Genomic DNA, 18,938 nt, shown 5'->3' with positions numbered 1-18,938 from the left:
ATTACGTTGGTGTCGGTTTGAGCATCAGATCATTTTTACATGTACGAGCACATGAGCAGTGTATCGGGCGTGTAACTCTGACCGGCACAGACTCTGAAAATATATCTTTGACCGGCCGGTCACCGGTCGTGGCAGTCACATTTTTGTGTTTGATTATTTCTACACTGTTTCCCATTTTACCTCAGCAATGCAGTGTTAGGCCTCGTTGGATAATAAAGTCCCTCTACGCTCAGTGCGCTGCCTATCAGTGGATGTTGAGTGAGTGAGAGGGAGGAGAGGGAGGGGAGGAGTTACACAACCACAAGTACAAGGTCTTAGCATCTGGTGCAATCCGAGGGATGTCGTTTAAATACCTAATAAATGTACGCTATTTTTTCGTATCGATCGATTTTTTTTGCGTGGTTTCAGCTGGCATTTCGTACCCACGTATTTTGACCAAGAGTTGCGCGGTTGTTACACAAAATGCGCGCAGGTTGGCAGGCAATTTTTATGGATCGCCACTTTAAAGCGATATCTAATTAAGCCCTAATAATCTTCAAGTCCTTGACTTGGCGCAAACAGATGCTTAGCAGCGTTTCCGCGGACTCACCACAGCCCTGCTCGTCGCTGTTGTCTCTGCAGTCGTTGTGGCCGTTGCACACAGACCACAGGGGAACGCAGCGGTAGTTTGTCCGACAGTCGAACTCTGTGTGGTTGTCGCAGCGATATTCTGACCCCACTGGGAAAAAAAAAACAAAAAAGAACACAGGGAGGTTAAGTTCTGGCTCCGGGTCACTTTGTCACGTGCATGTCAAAGTGCATCTGTGCGGACCCGCGTCTTTAAAATGGCTTGTAACTCAAACTTAGCGACTGAATGATGGACTCACTGCACTCCTCCAGCGGCTCGTCAGAGTTGTCCCCGCAGTCGTCGTCCACGTCGCATTTCCAGTTCTGCGAGATGCACCGTCCGTTGCGGCACTTGAACTGCCCTGGCCGGCAGGTCCTGCTGGAGCAGTGCGCGGCTTCCTCGTCCGAGTTGTCCCCGCAGTCGTCTTCGCCGTCGCACTGCCACGACTCGGGGATACAGCGCTTGCTGTCGCACTGCCACTGGTGGCTCTCACACTGGTGGGTGGCTGCGGAGGGACGGGAGGCGGGGGGATTAGATTCCAGGAACATAGTTTCTGAGCCAATCAGACGACGGTGAAGCTAATTATCAGCTCAAAACCCACCGCACAGCACGGGGTCTTCATCAGAGCCGTCATGGCAGTCCTGGTTGCTGTTGCAGAGGAAGTGGGGGCTGGTGCAGTTTCCGTCGTTGCACTGAAACTGGCCGAGCCTGCAGTGGCGGCTGGGGCAGGTGGAGGGTTCGTCCGAGCCGTCCCTGCAGTCCCTCTGACCGTCGCATTTCCACCAGATAGGAATGCAGCTGTAGGCAGGAGAAGAATGAGCACATTTAGACAGGCGGAAAAAAAAACGGTACAGGAAGAAGACCATGAGTACTGCAACAGATCACTGAATTTGTAATCTGATGATCAGAGTTTTCACTGTGACTTGACAATACTTCACACAACTCTGCTCGGAAGAAGAAGCCATTCCATAACCAACCGTTCGTTGTTAGCACATCGGTACTGGGTGCTGGTGCACATGGGCAGGCATCTGGTCACGCCCCCCAGCTGGACAGTCAGGAAGTGGTCCGGGCACTCGCAGGTGTGTTCCCGGCCCCCGTTCCGGATCAGGCACAGGTGAGAGCAGCCTCCATTGTTCACGGCGCAGGGATTGGTGACTGTCAGAGGGGAGGAGGTCACAGAGGGCCAAACAATTGTTATCCAGCAGAGTCAAGCAAACACAAGCCTGGCATTGTCTTAGCGGCTGCGGACACTTAAAAATGGACCGAGGAATCAGGAGGTAACAGGATCAGCGGGAGATAAAGATCTCAGTGTAAACTCAGACCGATGTTTATAGCCGGAAGAATGCGTGGAACAATGGGACGCCCTTATCTCACCAATAGGCTGTCGGTAGGGATGGCACACATGGATGTCAAAGGGCCTGTGTGTGGTGTTGACCAGTGCCTGGCGGCCAGAGCCGTTGTACTTGTTGCCCTTCTCCACGGTGCGCGTGTTCCAGTCCGTCCAGTATACAGTCTCTTCAAACACCGTCAGGGCAAAGGGGTGAGGCAGGGTTCCGTCGTACACCGCGTGCCTGTGGTGGCCCTCCAAGTCCGAGTACCTAGAAAAAGAAAGAAGAAGAAAAGTAAAAAGTTGACATTACTTCTATTGCATTAACCGCAGGTTAGAAGAGAGAGAACGCTGCATTGAGCTGACAGACGTACTTACTCAATGTAATTGAGATGGGCGTCAGACCAGTACAGCTTGTCGTTGGTGTAGTCGATGGTGATCCCGTTAGGCCACTCTATCTTTGTGGTGATGACGGCCTTCTTGTTGCTTCCATTCATTCCAACGCGGCCTATAAAAGCTCTGTCTCCCCAATCTGTCCAGTACACATACCTGACAAGGAGCCAAAAAGTGACTTTAGATGACATAACATGGCGACGTGACGTTAAAACCCCGTCGCCAAAAACAAACCCCCCAACTCACCCGTATTTCGGATGCACGACAATGGCTCTGGGGTTTTCAAAGCAGTAGGTGTTGTTGGGGTCCACGCAGTGCTCGGCCAGCTTCTTCACAAAGCGCCCGTCCAGCTCAGACACTTGGAGACAGTCCAAAAAGCTGTCGACCCAGTAGAGCTTCCGGGCGACCCAGTCGACGGCCAGCCCCTCGCCGTGCAGCACCCCGTTGACCACCACCTCCCTGCCGCTGCCGTTGTACGCCATCCGTTCTATCACCCTGCGGCTCACGTCGATCCAGTAGAGGCGCTTGTCCACGCGGTCAAAGTCCATGGCCACCACGCTGGTCAGGCCCTGCAGGATGAGCGAGTAGGCCTCGCCGTCCGTAGACAGGTTCCGGAGGTAGTAGCGGTTGCTGAAGATGAGGTACGGGCGGATGGCGCTGTTCTGGCGGCAGCTGCGGCCGTCGGGCTCCCGGAGGAAGCCGGGGGCGCACTTGCACACGTAGTAGCCCACCGTGTTTTCGCAGATCTGGCCGCACACGCTGGGCGTCTCGGCGCACTCGTCCACGTCGTCGCAGGTCTTGTTGTCGGACATGAGGCGGTAGCCGGGCCGGCACGTGCAGATGAAGCTGGTGGGCGTGTCGGTGCAGTTGTGATCGCAGTGGTGGATGTTGGGGTCGGTGCACTCGTTGATCCCTGCGGTCAGAAATGTTTGACAAATGGAAGGATTGTGGGAGGTTGCAGAAAATAACTAAACAAGTACACAGATTCCGCATGATTATGGAATCTATGATCTCAGACCAAATCAATTCTTACAAACTCACTAAATAAATAAGTAAATAAACAAACACACAAACAAACAAATAAATTAATAAATAAATAGATATATAAAGAAAGAAATAACAAATAACAAATAAATAATAACACTAAATAAGTCATTAATTTATGACTTGGATTTTGTCTGATAAAGGAAAAATTATCCTAAAACAAGCTAAATACTTTCTAAACCCCGATCTAGGTTAGGTAGCAATCATAAACGATAAAACCCAACTATGAAATCAATCATTTTATTTTTGATTAGATTATTGTACTGTTAATATTTAAATCCGAAGCATAATAAAGTCCATACTGAGGGACATCTGTCTTTTTTTAACTGCTTCCCTGCCAAATTTCTCACTGCAGTTCCACCACACGACCACTAGGCGGCGCAGGCAGCATAACGATTCACAGAGGACCAGCAACAAAGTTGGCGTCACTATCAGATGAAAAGTCATCCCACTCACCACATCCCTTCTCGTCGCTGTTGTCAGAGCAGTCGTCGTTCCTGTCGCACACCTTGCTAAGGGGTATGCAGTGGCCATTCTCACATCGAAACTGTCCGGGGGGGCAGGTGGGGGCAGGCGTGCGACACAGATGGTCCAGCTCGTCCGACTCGTCCCCGCAGTCGTTGTCGCCGTCGCAGACAAAGTCGTGGGACACGCAGCGTCCGTTCTGGCAGGTGAACTGGTGCTGCTGGCACGTTTGGTAGGTGCAGCCCTGCTCGTCGCTGCTGTCGCCGCAGTCGTTGCGTCGGTCGCACCTGTCGTGGGGGAGAGCGGCCGCGCAGCAATATTACACGATACACGTCGAAAAAAAAACAAAAAAACAATCCCAACCATCTTTATTTCAGATTTCATTTCAAGAAATTCTGGCCCGTGCTTTGTATCGCACCGGATCTTGTTCCCTGACCTGTACGAGCTGCGTATGCAGAGGCCGTTGCTGCAGCTGAACTCGTTGACGCCGCAGGATCTGCGCGTGCAGTTCTGATGCTCGTCCAACGCGTCCATGCAGTCGGCGTCGCCGTCGCACACCCAGTCGTGGGGGATGCACTTGCGCTGCGGCGGCTGGTTGTTCAGGCAGGTGAACTCTGCACCGGAGCACGTGCGGTTGGCTGGAGAGAGAAATCGGAGGTAGGGGAGAAATAAATTCATTTCGGAATAATGAGGGATGACTACGGCAATGAGAGAAATTAAACGAATGAACGTGCCCAACTGTATGCAGTGACATACAACCATGTCTTGAGGGTCTATATCCGTAAAATGTGCTTGGGGAGTCTTAACAGGACTGACGCTGCATTAGCTCCAGGCATCTGACTGCCGAGAGCCCACGTTGGTGAGACATGACATAAGGTCTTGATGGACAGAGGCAGGAAGCCAGGCAAAGGAGATGTACACAAAGTAACGGGTGAGGCAGGAGAAATCAGGAATGTCGGCTCCTTGGGCCCTGGCCGAAGATGCCACGCACCATCCACCCCCGAGTCTCTCCCCGACAACAGACTCCCACCAGTGTGTTTCCTAATCCATCAGTGTTCTGAAAGAGGAGAGAGGTGGGGTGTAGGAGGGGGTCGATGTGAAAAAAAAAAAAAGTGACGGGGAGGGCTTGGCTCAGATGCGCGGAACCAAAAAAAAAAAAAAAAAAAGGGAGAACGGAAGAGGGCAAAAAAAAAGGAGGGGCGGGAAATGGAGAGGAAGCGATAAAAGCGAAGGGAAAACGAGAAAAGCCGCGGGGATGGCGCACCGCAGCTATGCCGCTGGTCCTCGTCGCTCATGTCGCCGCAGTCGTTGTCTCCGTCGCAGATCCAGGACGCGGCGATGCACCTGCCGTCGTCGCAGCGGAACTGGTCCGCGTTGCAGGTTCTGACCATCGTAGCTGCGGGGACAAGCAGTGTCGCAACATTAAGCCCAGTATCACACAGCTCAACAAGAAGAGAGACAGCTCTAATGATCAGTCTGACACTTTCATCACGACGCATGTTTGTTCATCATCTCTATCATCTCTCGTTTTCCGCTCGTTGTTTTTTGTCTCTGAGTGACAAGCGCCAGGGACTACGTCACCGCGCCAGGCTTTTGGAAAATAGTCATGGCAACTCCACATTCCCATGCATGGTGAGCTATCTAAACAAAAGCCAAACTGAGGCTCTCTGACGGTGGGAGACAAAGGGAGGGGGAGGTGCTGTTTGTCAGAGGAGACTTGGGGGGCGTCACCGCCGAGGAATGCGGTGGACAATAGGAGGCCTGGCTGACCACATCACCAACAAAGCCATACACCACTGACTCGCACCCTCCGGTACATCACTCACGCCGCTCCCCAAGGCAGACTGGCAGACAGACACAGGGCGCACAAAAACCCAGCAGCTGATAATGGGAACAGACACGGAACACACAAAGCCAAGTGGCTCAATAATAGGAGAGAGAGAAAGAGAGAGAGAGAGAAAGGGTGTGCGGCACTCACTGCAGGAGGAGGGCTCGTCCGAGCCGTCGGCACAGTCCGCCCCGCCGTCGCAGTACCAGTGGGCCGGGATGCAGCGGCCGCCGGAGCAGCGGAACTCGTTCGCGGAGCAGGTCGACGTGGCTTTTGGGAAAGAAAAAAGGAGGGAGAGGCGTGAAGTCACGTTTGTGGCGAATAGATCCGTCAGTTGTTTTCCGATGAGGGAAGGCCCGAGTGATAATGGATTGAGCCATTTTACTCTGCGTGCCAAGCTGGTGCAGATCAGTTGTAATTGAATGAAAAAACATTGTTTTCAAACTTACCGCAGTGTGTCGGGCTCTCGTCACTCATGTCCCCGCAGTCGTTGTCCCCGTCACACAGGTAGGAGCGAGGGATGCAGATGTTGGTCGACTGACACTTTGTGTGCTCCGGCTGGCAGGTTCTCTCCGCTGGTTCAGCCGCAACACAGATTAGATTAGATTTGATTTGAGTGCAATTCAAACTGAATGTGTTTTTCCAATCTAGATCTAACCACCATACGCTGGCTACCTTTGTAAAAACACAGAAAACGAATAAACATAAGACACGGCACCGCGACATTCCGGCGACTTACGACAGCTCTGCTCATCCGAGGTGCCGTTATCGTAGCAGTTGTTGATGCCGTTGCAAACGTAGTCCTTGGAAATGCAGCGTCCGTTGTTGCAGCTGAACTCTGTGTTCAGGTCGCAGGGCCTGAACAGACAGCTCACCTCATCGCTGTTGTCCCCGCAGTCGTCGTAGTGGTCGCAGCGATAGTGGTAGGGCACACATCGCCCGTTGCCACAAGTGTATAATGTGGGTTCACACGTGTGGAAGGCTGCCGGTCAGAAAACAAAAAAGGGTGGGTCAGACGCCGTAAACGAGATAAATTGGAGTCGGGCAGAAGGAAATTTGGTGTGGATTCATGGCTTTACCTGACAAGGCAATAAATGACGATGCCACTTGAGGGGCTGCATGCAAGGTGTAAACATAGTGATTCATTTGTCAGCATTCATTTGGGTTGTCATGGAGGTAAATGTGAGTGCGTAAGTGAAAACTGATTAGTAAAGACAAGCATACACACCAAAAAGTTTGAAATCAATCTTGGGTCCTGAAAAAAAGATTTATCACAGCAGGAAAAAGAGGATGTTAGTGTGATAAATTAAAAAAAAGGGAATAGTATAGAGAAAAGGACAGAGCAGTATTTTCTTGTTATATCACCCAAAAGGACTCAAGGCTTACAGTAGCACTAAATAAAGGCGAGAAGCCTTGAAGAAGTTAGAAACAAGTAAATCACGAAAATTGAAGATTGTCAAGCAGAGAAATCGGGTTCTGGGCAGGTTCCCTGTATTAGAGCCCGCCATACCACAGACTCTCTCCAGCTCGTCGCTGCCGTCCCCGCAGTCGTTGTCATTGTCACATTTCCACTGGGAGCGGATACAGCGGCCGTTCATGCAGGTGAACTGGCCCGCTTGGCAACGGGTGCCGTTGTCGGGGATGCAGTGCTTGTTGTCGGCCAGGTACCAGCGACCCTCTGAGGGACACTGGCACTCAGCTCCATTTGGACCTGATTTGAACAAAAAAATGGGGAAAATGACGTGAGTGAACCCGTAAAATGGACGGGGGGAGGTGTCAAAGTGTGAACCTCGTTGTAAGGTACCCGGGGTACAGATGTGGCTGCAGCCTCCATTGAATTGCTGACAGGGACTGTCACACTGCTGCTGCTTCCTGCCGGCCAGGACGTGTATGTCCATGGGCCGGGACGGAAGGTTCTGGATCATCACCCTCTGGTCGGAGCCATCGTGCTTGTTGGCCCGGTAGATGCTGCGGGTGTTCCAGTCGGTCCAGTAAATGAACTGGCCAAACATGGTGGTTGCAAAAGGGTAGATCGCAGTGCTGACGATGACCTCCCGATTGGCCCCCGTGAGGGAGCAGCGCTCAATCTTCTGTCTGATGACAAAGTCCACATTGATGGCGTTAGAATTTTGTTCAAAAGGACAGACCGGTGAGGCATATTTGGAGAAAGGTTTAATGGTTGTATCTTTAAAATCTTACAAGCTAGCATCCGCCCAGTACAGTTTCTGTTCTTCGTAGTCCAGGGTCAGCCCATTGGGCCACACCAGACTGCTGTTCACAATCTCTGTTCGAAAGTTCCCTCCTAAAGTGGCACGCTCTATTTTTGCATTGGTACCCCAGTCGGTCCAATACATGTACCTGTGGAACACAAATCCAGTCACACAATGACAAAGAATCTATAACTCTATAACTCTACTATACTATATCTATCTAGAAATTGTGAACATTGTTTTTTATGCTAGATTTACCCTCTGCAGGGATCCAGCATGATGGCCCTTGGTCTGGTGACATGAGCGATAATAGTCCTCTGGGTTCCATCCACAGACATGGAGCTGATGCTCTGGTTGACGTAGTCACTGTAGTAAATCCGACCATTGATCCAGTCATAAGCTATCCCATCCGGAGCTCCGAGATCTGCGCGCACAAATACACTGCAGTTACATCGGCATCTTGGAGAAATGCTCTCATCTGGAAACACAAATTTGGGTGACTAAATCGGAGAGCGTGCAACTTGTGTGGAGAGTGGTATTTACCTGAGGCCACCGCTACAGGTGTGGAGGAAGGAGAGGACAGGCTGATGTAGCTGATCTTGCTTACTCCAGCCCCCGTGCTCTGTGTGAAGTAGATCCTTCTGTCCGTGAGGTCAAAGTCTAGGGCCACCGACGTGCGCGGGACATTGACCACAGGGAAGGGCAGAACATGATCCTCGGGGTCCAGACGCAGGCTACGCACGGTGCTCTCAGTGGTGTAGATGAGGTAATCGTCCTGCGACACCACGCAGTTCTCCTCATCCTCCGCCAGGTTGCCGAAAGCGCAGCTGCATTTCCTCGCCTGGGCGCCGGTGCCAGGGCCCGGCAGGGCGAAGCAGAAGTGGGCGCAGCCTCCGTTGGCCTCCACACAGGGGTTGTTGTTAAGCTGTTGGGCCGAACTGGGCTGGAAACGCTGGTCAAAGATGGCGATGTCCCTCAGCATGTTGATGTTGTCTCTGATAACAGCGGGTTGCTCGGTGTTGCCGGGTTCTTTGCTGGCTTGGAACACCTTCTTCAGGTTCCTGTCCACCCAAATGATGCTGTTTTCAAACACCGTGATCCCGTAAGGAGTGGGATAGCGGCTGCCATATCTGACGATCTCCGTCTCCCCGCCCTGAGGGTTGACCCTGGCGATCATGTCGAGGGAGTCGTCCACCCAGTAGACGTAGCCCGTCTGATGGTCCAGGGCGAGACCTCTAGGGGTGATGATTCCGGACGACACCAGAACCGTGCGGTTCGTCCCGTCCAAAAGCGTCCGCTCGATCTTGGGGTTCTGGCCGTAATCGGCCCAGAACAGGTACTTGTTTTTAGGGTCCACCACGATGTGGCGCGGCATGTCCACCTGTGTCTTCAGCAGCACCCTGCGGAAAGTGGTGTTCAGGCGCAGGACCTCCACGTACGTCTCCGTCAGGAAGGCATTGGTGAAATACAGGTTCCCTGAAGATGAAGCGCAGGTAAAAAAGGCTGTTTTATTGGGGATGATAATATTTGCGGGTCACGAGCTAATTAAGAACTGTGTGTAGAAAAGATCAAAATAGTTTGAAATATAACTGGTTATGGTCATAATTTATGTTTAAATTAAGTTACGTATTAAGTGAGTGAAGCTTTTCAGTTGGATTGACTGCAGTGCTTCACCAATGAAATGGTCATCAAATGCCAAAATAGAGACCATTTTGTGGAAAGTGTTATTGTATTATTATATAATTACAGACTGAACTATTGAATGCATGCCGCCTTCTAGTGCGTCATGTTATCTCTTCCTGTCACCTGTCTCAGGGCTAAACTGCCGCCCCTGTTTCTCGGCCCTGAGGTAAAGCTTCTTATTCTGAGCCCTGTAGGCAGTCAGGCTGAACGCTCCTCCCCCCTAATTACCCACTGCAGGTCAGCAAGCAAACCAGTCCGAGACGACTGTCACAACAAACTAATCAATGTCATGAAGTCGAAAAGGCTGAGTGTGCCATTTTTGTTCGGAGGAAAAGATGAATATGGTTCAAATGCGGATCTTACAGAGAGACTTCCCAAACAGGATCCAAGGGAACCAAGAAGTAATCCACAGTGGTAATAATACAATTGCATGCACAGAATACGTAATAGTCAGGGTGTTAAATTGGTTCTTAGATGACAAAAAATATATGGGTTTATGATATGATGCATAAAACACATGCGTACTGTATACAACAGAGATTAACAGAGGACTGGATTATGCAGTCAAAGGTAGATGAGTCATCCTGAGTTATTATGAGTCAGGTCTTCCGATTTCAAATGTGAATGATACGGTACCTGCAGCCCAGTCGATGGCGATGCCCCGTATTCCATTGCGTCCTATTCCGGACGTGACCACGCTGCGGAACCCCGAGCCGTCCGGCTTGATCCGCCTGACCCCGTTCTGCGTCACAGCGGTGCTGCTGAAGTCGCACCAGTAAATGAAGCCCGAGGCCATGTGCACGTCGATATGGAGAGCATTACGACCTAAGGGACACATGCGTCGGTCATCAGACATTAAGGGTTAAAAATGTCTTCATGGTTAAAAGAGACTTCCTTCGGAAAGGCATGACCACTTTACGCTCCAAACACCCACCTCTCCCAGCCACGGGCACCATGGCCTCAGAGTGGTCCGCCCCCTCCAGACTGAAGCCCTTGATAGCGGACAGGGTGGAGATGACCACGTACGACCGGTACGGGGCGCAGGTCCTGTTGTCGGCGCTAAGTTTGAAGCCCGTGGAACACGCGCACGTGTACAGACCGCCAGGTCGAGGGAGGCACAGCTGCTCGCAGGCGCCGACGTTGTCACTGCAGCCGTTGGACGTACCTGCAGAAGCTGGGGTTGACAGAAACGCCGCACGTCAGAGCACTGCTGCCGCGGCACGCGAGGGCACGGGAGGGCCTCCCTTCACAGACGGCGCTACTCACTCTCTCGGCAGTGCACTTTCAGCACCCTCAGCCCCGACACGTTGTCCCGCAGCACGACCTTGTTGGCGCCTGTCGCTTTGTCCACGCGCTCAATCACCTCAAAGTCCCGGTCGGTGAAGTAAAGGTAGCCTTCATGGACGGCCACTCCCCAGGGGTGAGACAGGCCTGTCACTATGGTGATGCGGTTGCTCCCGTCGGGGTCTCCGCGCTCGATCTGCAGAGTTTTTAGGAAGACGTTGACGTGCTTATTTCCGGTTTGGCAACGTTTTTGTCAGAAAGTTTAGAAATGAGTTCTCACCATGCCGGTGCCTGTCACGGCCCAGTACAGCTTGTTTTCTCGGATATCCACGGTGAGAAACTCGATGTGGTCCAGGTTGTTGGTGAAGAGGATGACGGGGTTAGAGCCGTCCATGTCTGCTGAAGCCACCTTCGCTGGGATTCCGCTTTCTGTGCCCTGGTCTGTCCAGTACAGTTTCCTAAAGAAACAAAATATCAGTGTTGGGTGGATTACACCACAAGTCCCCGAATCCCATTCAATAAAGCACGTGCCCGAAATTTGCATTCTTGCTGGAGGTGGACCCTGCCACCGACAGTAGAAACAGCATATAGAGGAGGACATGCACCAGGCAAACACATTGAATGTCTGTTTAAGTGTCAGCCAAAAGATATATATATTCAGTATAAATATATATATATATATATATATAGAATATATATATATGTCTATAAAATATGAGATTATTCCAACAAAATAATCACCAAAGAATCTGATGGATTATCACTTTAACCTTGAGATTTTTCGAAGCATAGTTTTAGGGATGTTGTATAGTACGTTTTTGAGAGTTTTTTGTGCTAATTGTACACTTCTGCTGGGTTACGTGGATGTGGACGTGGTCAGGACACGGGCTGGGTTCTCCCTGGGGGCAGAGCAGATGGCGTCGGGCAGGCCGACAGGGCTCAGTGACTGTGACATTGAGTGGCCGTGCCAAGACTTTGTTAAGTGGGGCTTACCCACGTGCTGGGTCCACTGCGATGCCAATGGGCGTGCCAGCACCGGTCGGGGAACCGCTATTTGTGATTAGAGTTTTCCGGTGTTGCACCTCCCCTCTCAATTTCAGAACCTGATCAAAAACAAAGAGAACAAGGAAGAAATCAACTTCAGTTATTGCATAGCCCTGTTCTGACATAATCATTTACAAACTGTATTATCTATCATTCCTAGCTCAGGGACAACAGAATCACTTAAAGTTACATGAACTAAGGATTTTATATTATATTTATTTATAAAACCATGTTACCTTTATGAAAACGTCAATGAGCTATTGTATTACAGGGGCCGTCCTAAACATCCTTTCTAAAAGATGTTGAGCAAAGCCAGCCTGAATCTTTTTTTTTATACACTTGGTCCCAGCTCTTGGAAGTGCAATATTTGATGGGGCAGGGAGGTAGAACAACAGGGAGGTGCTGCGGGGGATGTGGGATTGTGGGTGTTTGTTTTGAACTTGAAGGACATGTCTGTGATACTTCTTCGCTATTTGTGAAAGACAGAATTTCATACAATGCAGCTTTAGATTTGGGATGTTAGGGACTTGGGTGTGATTCTATAGGGGAGTGTGGCAGGTAACACACAATTTCAAAATAAAACATAATGCAGGTACATATTCTACAAATCACTGAGGATAAGTCAATAAGTCAATCACAGTCGTGGGCAACGGAGTTAAGGAAGGTTTTAAGCCGATCTTTGAAAAACAGAGACTGAATCTGCAGACTGTTCCAAAGTGCAGCCACAGAAGTCCTGTCCCCGGCCGTTTGTGATAGTATGCGATGGAGAACAGTTCCCTCACCTCAACAGACTGGGTCGACGGGTTGGTGTAGTAAATGTTCTCCGTGATCCAGTCCAGGGCCAGGCCGACGGGAGAACCCAGGACCGCCGCCGGGGAAAACTCCGTCCTGTTGGTGCCGTCGGACCTCACCCTGTGGATCTCACCCTGAGAGCAGAAAACCATCGTTCAGATTGGCTCTCTCAAAAAAAAACAAAAAAAAAAAAAAACTGGACTGTGATGAATGTGTCTTTGTCTGCTGGGGTCAGACTTACTGGGTGTTCCACCCAGTAGATAGTTTGTTCGCTGTCATCGAAGTCGACGTCGTAACCGTTCTGCAAACCGGCGACTGGGACCATAGCAGCATTGCTCTTGTCGTCCGGATTTAGGGAAATGCCGTAGATGATGCTGTCCCTCACAACCACCAGGAAGGGATCCTCAACTGCAATGGAAAAAAAAATTGATTGGACTGAGAAATATGAAATGAACGATGGTGGATCTTTATTTGTTTATTTGTTTATCTCAATTTTTTTAAAGTTGCGTGCCATATGTGCCTACTTGTCTCAAAGCTCGTAATCTTTAAACACTCGTAGGATTAAAGAGCGGATAAAAACAGCGCCAAGGGAAATAGCTCCTCATTGACTCATTCTACAGCGGTATTGCGGAAGCTTGTTTCCTGCACAGAGATTTAGCTCAAAAACAAAATCAGCCCGATCCATAAAAAAAGAGTGACTGGTGAGCATTTGTCCCACAATGTGATTTGTGTTGTCGTCAGAGATGGGAATCAATGGACTGAGCTTGCGTTTTCATTCTTCGGTAATGATCGGGCCTCGGGGGGAGAATGCGTTCTGCTTGGCTTGAATGAGACGAAATCTGAGATAGGTTAAGCTGTTGACCCAGAGGCGACTCCGTGGACTTTTGCATTAAAGGTCCCTTGTCCTCTCGAGAACTTTGAAAGGCGCGCCTTTCTAATTCTCAATATTTATGACTGGGATCAGGACTTTACAAGAAAATCTAAATGGGAGACTGTTGACAAGTCCCTGGATACATTTTAAAAACGCACCAGTGGTTTTTCTGATGTTTCTCATCTCACATGCATTAAGCCAAACAATTGAAAGCAACCAAAAAACGGCTTTCTGCCTTTGCCGTTTTGGTACATTACAGAATTGCACGATTTGCAGGGACATTATATGTTATTCTAATGAATTATGATTATATCCAGTTATCTGGCGCATCTGACCCGACCCCAATTTTCATCAAACTGAGTGATGAGTGTTTTCCGCCGCCTGGCCGGATGCCTACCTCTGTCACAGGTGACTTGGTCGGCCGCCAGAGTCCAGCCTGAGGGGCAGGCACACGAGTAGAACAAGGGTCCCACAGCCGAGAGCAGACAGATATGGCTGCAGGGGCTCCGCAGGCAGTGGTTTTCTCCTGCGCGATGCCAAATCACACACAACAGATTCGACCGTCACCTCTGGCCTCATTCAATCATTATGAAATATAGCTGGGCTGGCACACATTTGGTAATGCTATGGAACACTGCTTTGACTCCAAAGCCAAATGTGACTAGTAATGTGCAATAACTGTACATTATATTGTTATAATACTGTAATAGCATTGTAGACACTGTAATAATTTAGTAATAACATAGTGATCATTTATACCTACTCAACCAGTGTTCCATTATTGTACACATATGTATTCATCCTGTACAGTAAATCCATCTATATTTATGTATATTTTGTACATTCTGTAGATTTTTGTACCTGTTTTTTCTATTCTATTTTTGAATATTCGCCGTTCTTTATTGCGCTTTTTTATTTTGTTTTTTTTTCAGACTGTTAAGCTTTTTCATGTTAATTATCTGTACAGCAATGCGCCGATCCTCACCGTGACAAATCCCGTGTATACGAAAATGTAGCTGTGCGAATAAACAGATTCTGATTCTCGGCGGGCGTAACAACTCCGTCGTACCTGAGGGCTGCCTGGCTGGGTGGACTGCCACCAGGCCCATGGGCTGAGGCAGGTTGAACAGCATCACAGTCTGGTTCTCCCCGTGCCACTTGTGGGCTCGAATCACACGATTGATGTATCTGTCGGTCCAATAGACAAAATCCTCAAAAATGGTAATTGCGTGGGGATGTTGTAGTACCTTTTTATAGGAAGCAGCAAAAGAAAAAAAAAAAGTATGTTTTACTCATTAAATTACAAACCAAACAAACAGAATTGAATTAATGCTTGAATCAAACGTTCAACATGGCTGTCATTTACACAAGACAATGTTGAAGACATTGTCAGAAGTGAGTCTGTCGTGTGGCGCACTCACTAGGTCGCTGGCCAGAACCTGCTTCCTGTTGTTGCCGTTATAATCGCAGTAGTCAATGAAGTCCAGGTAGGCGTCGGCAAAGTACAGAAGACTGTTGGGGTAGTCGATGGTGAGGCCGTTGGGCCAGTACAGCTTGTCGCTTATGATGGCGGTCCTTAGCTTCCCGTCCATGCTGGCCCTCTCAATGCGGGGGTTTCTGCCCCAGTCGGTCCAGAACATGAAGTGCGCGCTGCGAAACCAAACCAGCAAAGCACAATGTGTGAAACTAAAATCCCACCCTGAAGTGAATTAATCCGTATGAACAAATCTACAGACGGAGACAAAAAAGAACATTCTGCCTGTCGCCAACCTGTCCCTGGGGTCCAGCACCAGGCCTCGAGGGTTGGTGACATTTTGACTGACCAACACAGTGCGGTGGGTGCCGTCCAGTTTGGACACTTCGATGGTTTCCAGGACGTAGTCGGTCCAGTACAAGTTTCTCCCCACCCAGTCCACGGAGAGGCTCTCCGTCACAGTCACTCCGCTGTCGAATATCTGCCCATGAGAGACTTTCACTAAGTTAGAGAGCCTTGAGGGCAAGATGAAACACTGCATGTGTATTTTTCAGCACAATAAGGAACAATTCGTACTTGGGAATTTTTAATACAATGTCGACACCATATCATGAAAAAATTGAATTTGAAAGAATCAAACTGAGGTACATAACATTCGAAATGCTTTCAAACCCAAACTCAAATCTTCCAATAAAGCTCCATAAAATATGTCAGACCTCTCATTGAGAGAATTCAAAGGTGTCTTCTCGTAACATCTGAATTGCCGCCTGGCCCTGAAGCCTCGACTACATTTCTCCATTCTGCATTTCGGCGCCACTCACCACAGTTCTATCGCTGCCGTTCTTGTGAGCGCTCCAGATTCGGTCCTGGCTCGTGTCCGACCAAAAGACGCGATCGGTGACCGAATCGAAGTCCAGCGCCACGATGTTGCGTCCGTCCCGAACCAGCGACCGCACCACGTTGGGCTGGGCCGTTATGTCATCTTGCACTATCTGATTTCGACTGGCCACCAGCAGGAAAGCCTCGCGCGAATCTGTAAGAAACCAGAACGTCCGGCGACTTTATTTCTCATTCTCGTTCAAATGAGAGCGCTCATCATCCCTGTACGCCTTCCGAAAACACACAATGAGACAGATAAAAAAAAAAGACCCTCCTGAGATATCCAGGGCTGGGGAATGCACGGGTACCCGAATAATGGGCTATTGTACGACAGAGGCTTTCAGCGGGTTATCCGTGTGGTGGACGGGCTCATGTCAGGCACACTCCCCATAAACAGCCCTTTGTTGGTGATTATGTCCTAATTATCCCATGGATGGGCAGTGAGTGACGTTTATGTTATTTGTCTTATCTGGGGAAATCAGAGCAACATGGAGACAGCGTGGGGGGGAGAAAGCAATGTGTCAGTCTAGAATTTTGAGGGGGCCAAAGCTCTCTCTTCATCGCTGGTCATTGAAGCCCAGCGGCCTCAACGGGGAGAGAAGCCGAGGTCTCCACGGGTCGAATAGCAAACATCCACATCACTCTCTCCTGGCCATAGCAGACATAAAAAAAAAAAAAAAAAAAAAAAAAAAATGTAGGACAGATCATATCGATACCGTCAAATTAACTTAATTATTTCTCCTATGGAGTGGGAATTGGGGTTCAAGCTTGAGTTACGTCTCCTGTGCAATATACAGTATTGTAATAATACTCAAATAGTGTAGCAATAATTTATACCTACCCATTATTGTAAACATATTTAATCATCTTACATTGTATACCTGCAGCCATACTAGGAACCATACAGACAAGTTTTTTTTATACAATGCAGCAATACACCAATCCATACCATGTTCCAATGTATATGGAAATGTACAGATTCAGATTCGGAATCCGATTCTTATAATCTGATTATATTGTTAGATGATGTTCTACTATCATTTTATTATGAAAAAAATATAAATACATTTTATTATATATAAAGCTATAAAAATATACATTATTTACTATTTATTATGAGTTTCATTTCTAAGCCCTATCTGTCCTTACCTGAGGCCTTGCAGGTGCGTTGGTCTGCTTCCAGGGTGTAGCTGTCCTGGCAGTGGCAGCGGAAGGAGCCTCTCTCATTAAAGCAGTGCTGGCTACAGAGCCCGGGGGGATTACACTCGTCTATGTCCTCACAAGTCTTGGAGTCATTGCTCAGCTGATAACCCATCGGGCACGTGCACTGGGCCCCAAACGGCCCTTGAATACACCCGTGGGTGCAGCCGGCGTTGTTGTCTGAGCAGCTCTCCTGATCTGGGGTCGAAGCATGAAAAAAGCTGGTTCGTGACCATAAAATGGGAGGTACTACAACTTAAAAAAAAGTGTTAATGGGATGTACAGTGTATGAAATGCATGCCTTAATGGTAATCAAGGATCATCAAAGCCCAAAGCACTAGCTCTGCACGTTCTAGGTATAGGGAATATTAACGACACATTTAGGCTCCATCTACAGTTTATTTCCATTCATTTAGCACTATCTACAAACAACAACAACCCTCCATTGATTGTGTTTTGACACAATGCTACATGAGTGAAAACAGTTAATGAGGCTGCTGGGGGGGACAGGGTGCTGAATCACAGCTAAAGGGAGCAGCTTTTTTACGAATGATTGAGGTTTTGTTCCTACCTGGCAAAGGCTCGTCTGAAAGCAGCGAGGAAGGCAAGAGAGGAAGATCACAGATCATTTTTGAGTTATTACAGGAGCAATCACACACATGCCTGATTTGAACACAAAAAAAAAAATGGGTGACGGTGATGTTTACAAAATGACGACTCGTTGAGCGGAACGGGCCGCATGTCCGTGTCATGTGAGGACGTTATCACAGTTTTGTGAGACCTTAAGTGCACCGGTGAGATCATTTCACCGTGACGGGACAGACGCTGGTCAGAGGGCGAGAGACTTACTGCAGAGCGGGGACTCGTCGGCGCCGTTGGGGCAGTCGGCGGTGTTGTCGCACACCCGGGTGAGGTTGACGCACACGCTGTGCCCCGGGCACTGCCACTGCCAGCTGGGACAGCGGAACGGCGGCGTGGGACAGTCGCGCTCGTCGCTCATGTCCCGGCAGTCGTTGTCGCCGTCGCAGATCCAGCCGCGCAGCACGCAGTTCCCGTTGTCGCAGCGGAACAGCGAGGAGGGGCAGGTGCGCGGCGGGCAGGCGTGGTGCTCGTCGGAGCCGTCCTCGCAGTCCGGGTGGCCGTCGCACTCCCAGGTTGACGGGAGGCAGTTCCCGTCGGACTGGCACTGGAACTCTCGCTCGTGGTGGCACATCCCGGGCGGCCTGGTCGCTGGAATGGAGAGAGGGACGAGGAACGGTTTGTGAAGAATCTGGAGTTTATTGGGCCGAGTACATTTTATATGTACAAGGAATTTGTCAATGTATAGTTGGTGCACTGTAGTGCAGACAGACAGTAGCACAGAAAAGGAATGCTTTGCAGTCTAAATATCTATAGTCAAGACGCATGTATTAACTGGGTATAAATATTAATAAATGGATTTATATTTATTTATATTTATACACAGTACTTGGATAGTCTGATATTTCTGTATATGATGAATAAAAACAATAATAATAATATGTATACAACAGAGTTAGACTTAGCCCTATGACATAATGATACATTTTTTTGGCAATGCGGCCTATGGTAATATCGGGAAACTTACGACAGCCCGACTCATCCGAGCGATCGTTGCAGTCAAACACGCCGTCGCAGCGGTAGTAGGAGTTGACACACTGGTGGCCGCTGGCGCACTTGAATTCACCCACAGTGCAGTTGTAGACTGAAATGTGTAGGACGGGACAACGTTAAAGCCGAGATTCTGCAGACAGCTATTTTGGTATCAAACTTGTGTCTAATACCTGTAATCGCACAAATGAAGCAATGTAATACGGTT

General features: G+C 49.2%; 1 protein-coding gene across 1 annotated transcript in view; it reads right to left on the bottom strand.

Annotated features, from left to right (window-relative positions):
- Positions 1-18,938, bottom strand: part of lrp2a (low density lipoprotein receptor-related protein 2a) — a gene marked incomplete at both ends in the record, with an annotated part of 49,373 nt that overhangs the window by 13,029 nt on the left and 17,406 nt on the right. Inside the window, 33 exons of the mRNA XM_080018787.1 lie at positions 590-718; positions 867-1,112; positions 1,209-1,405; positions 1,585-1,762; positions 1,982-2,205; positions 2,313-2,483; positions 2,574-3,240; positions 3,828-4,123; positions 4,273-4,474; positions 5,101-5,232; positions 5,815-5,934; positions 6,114-6,239; positions 6,404-6,646; positions 7,175-7,375; positions 7,469-7,758; positions 7,864-8,022; positions 8,133-8,298; positions 8,418-9,350; positions 10,194-10,382; positions 10,492-10,731; positions 10,824-11,037; positions 11,122-11,299; positions 11,835-11,944; positions 12,668-12,811; positions 12,919-13,085; positions 13,946-14,074; positions 14,618-14,795; positions 14,970-15,198; positions 15,319-15,503; positions 15,844-16,055; positions 17,051-17,350; positions 17,951-18,331; positions 18,708-18,824. Coding sequence (XP_079874913.1) covers positions 590-718; positions 867-1,112; positions 1,209-1,405; positions 1,585-1,762; positions 1,982-2,205; positions 2,313-2,483; positions 2,574-3,240; positions 3,828-4,123; positions 4,273-4,474; positions 5,101-5,232; positions 5,815-5,934; positions 6,114-6,239; positions 6,404-6,646; positions 7,175-7,375; positions 7,469-7,758; positions 7,864-8,022; positions 8,133-8,298; positions 8,418-9,350; positions 10,194-10,382; positions 10,492-10,731; positions 10,824-11,037; positions 11,122-11,299; positions 11,835-11,944; positions 12,668-12,811; positions 12,919-13,085; positions 13,946-14,074; positions 14,618-14,795; positions 14,970-15,198; positions 15,319-15,503; positions 15,844-16,055; positions 17,051-17,350; positions 17,951-18,331; positions 18,708-18,824 — 7,653 coding nt within the window. The remainder of the gene's footprint in view (positions 1-589; positions 719-866; positions 1,113-1,208; positions 1,406-1,584; positions 1,763-1,981; positions 2,206-2,312; positions 2,484-2,573; positions 3,241-3,827; positions 4,124-4,272; positions 4,475-5,100; positions 5,233-5,814; positions 5,935-6,113; positions 6,240-6,403; positions 6,647-7,174; positions 7,376-7,468; positions 7,759-7,863; positions 8,023-8,132; positions 8,299-8,417; positions 9,351-10,193; positions 10,383-10,491; positions 10,732-10,823; positions 11,038-11,121; positions 11,300-11,834; positions 11,945-12,667; positions 12,812-12,918; positions 13,086-13,945; positions 14,075-14,617; positions 14,796-14,969; positions 15,199-15,318; positions 15,504-15,843; positions 16,056-17,050; positions 17,351-17,950; positions 18,332-18,707; positions 18,825-18,938) is intronic.

Source organism: Zeus faber (assembly GCF_960531495.2).
Source record: "Zeus faber genome assembly, chromosome: 18".
Lineage (NCBI taxonomy): Eukaryota > Metazoa > Chordata > Actinopteri > Zeiformes > Zeidae > Zeus > Zeus faber.
Note: the sequence above shows the minus strand (reverse complement) of the source record. Positions and strands in the feature narration are given on the sequence as shown.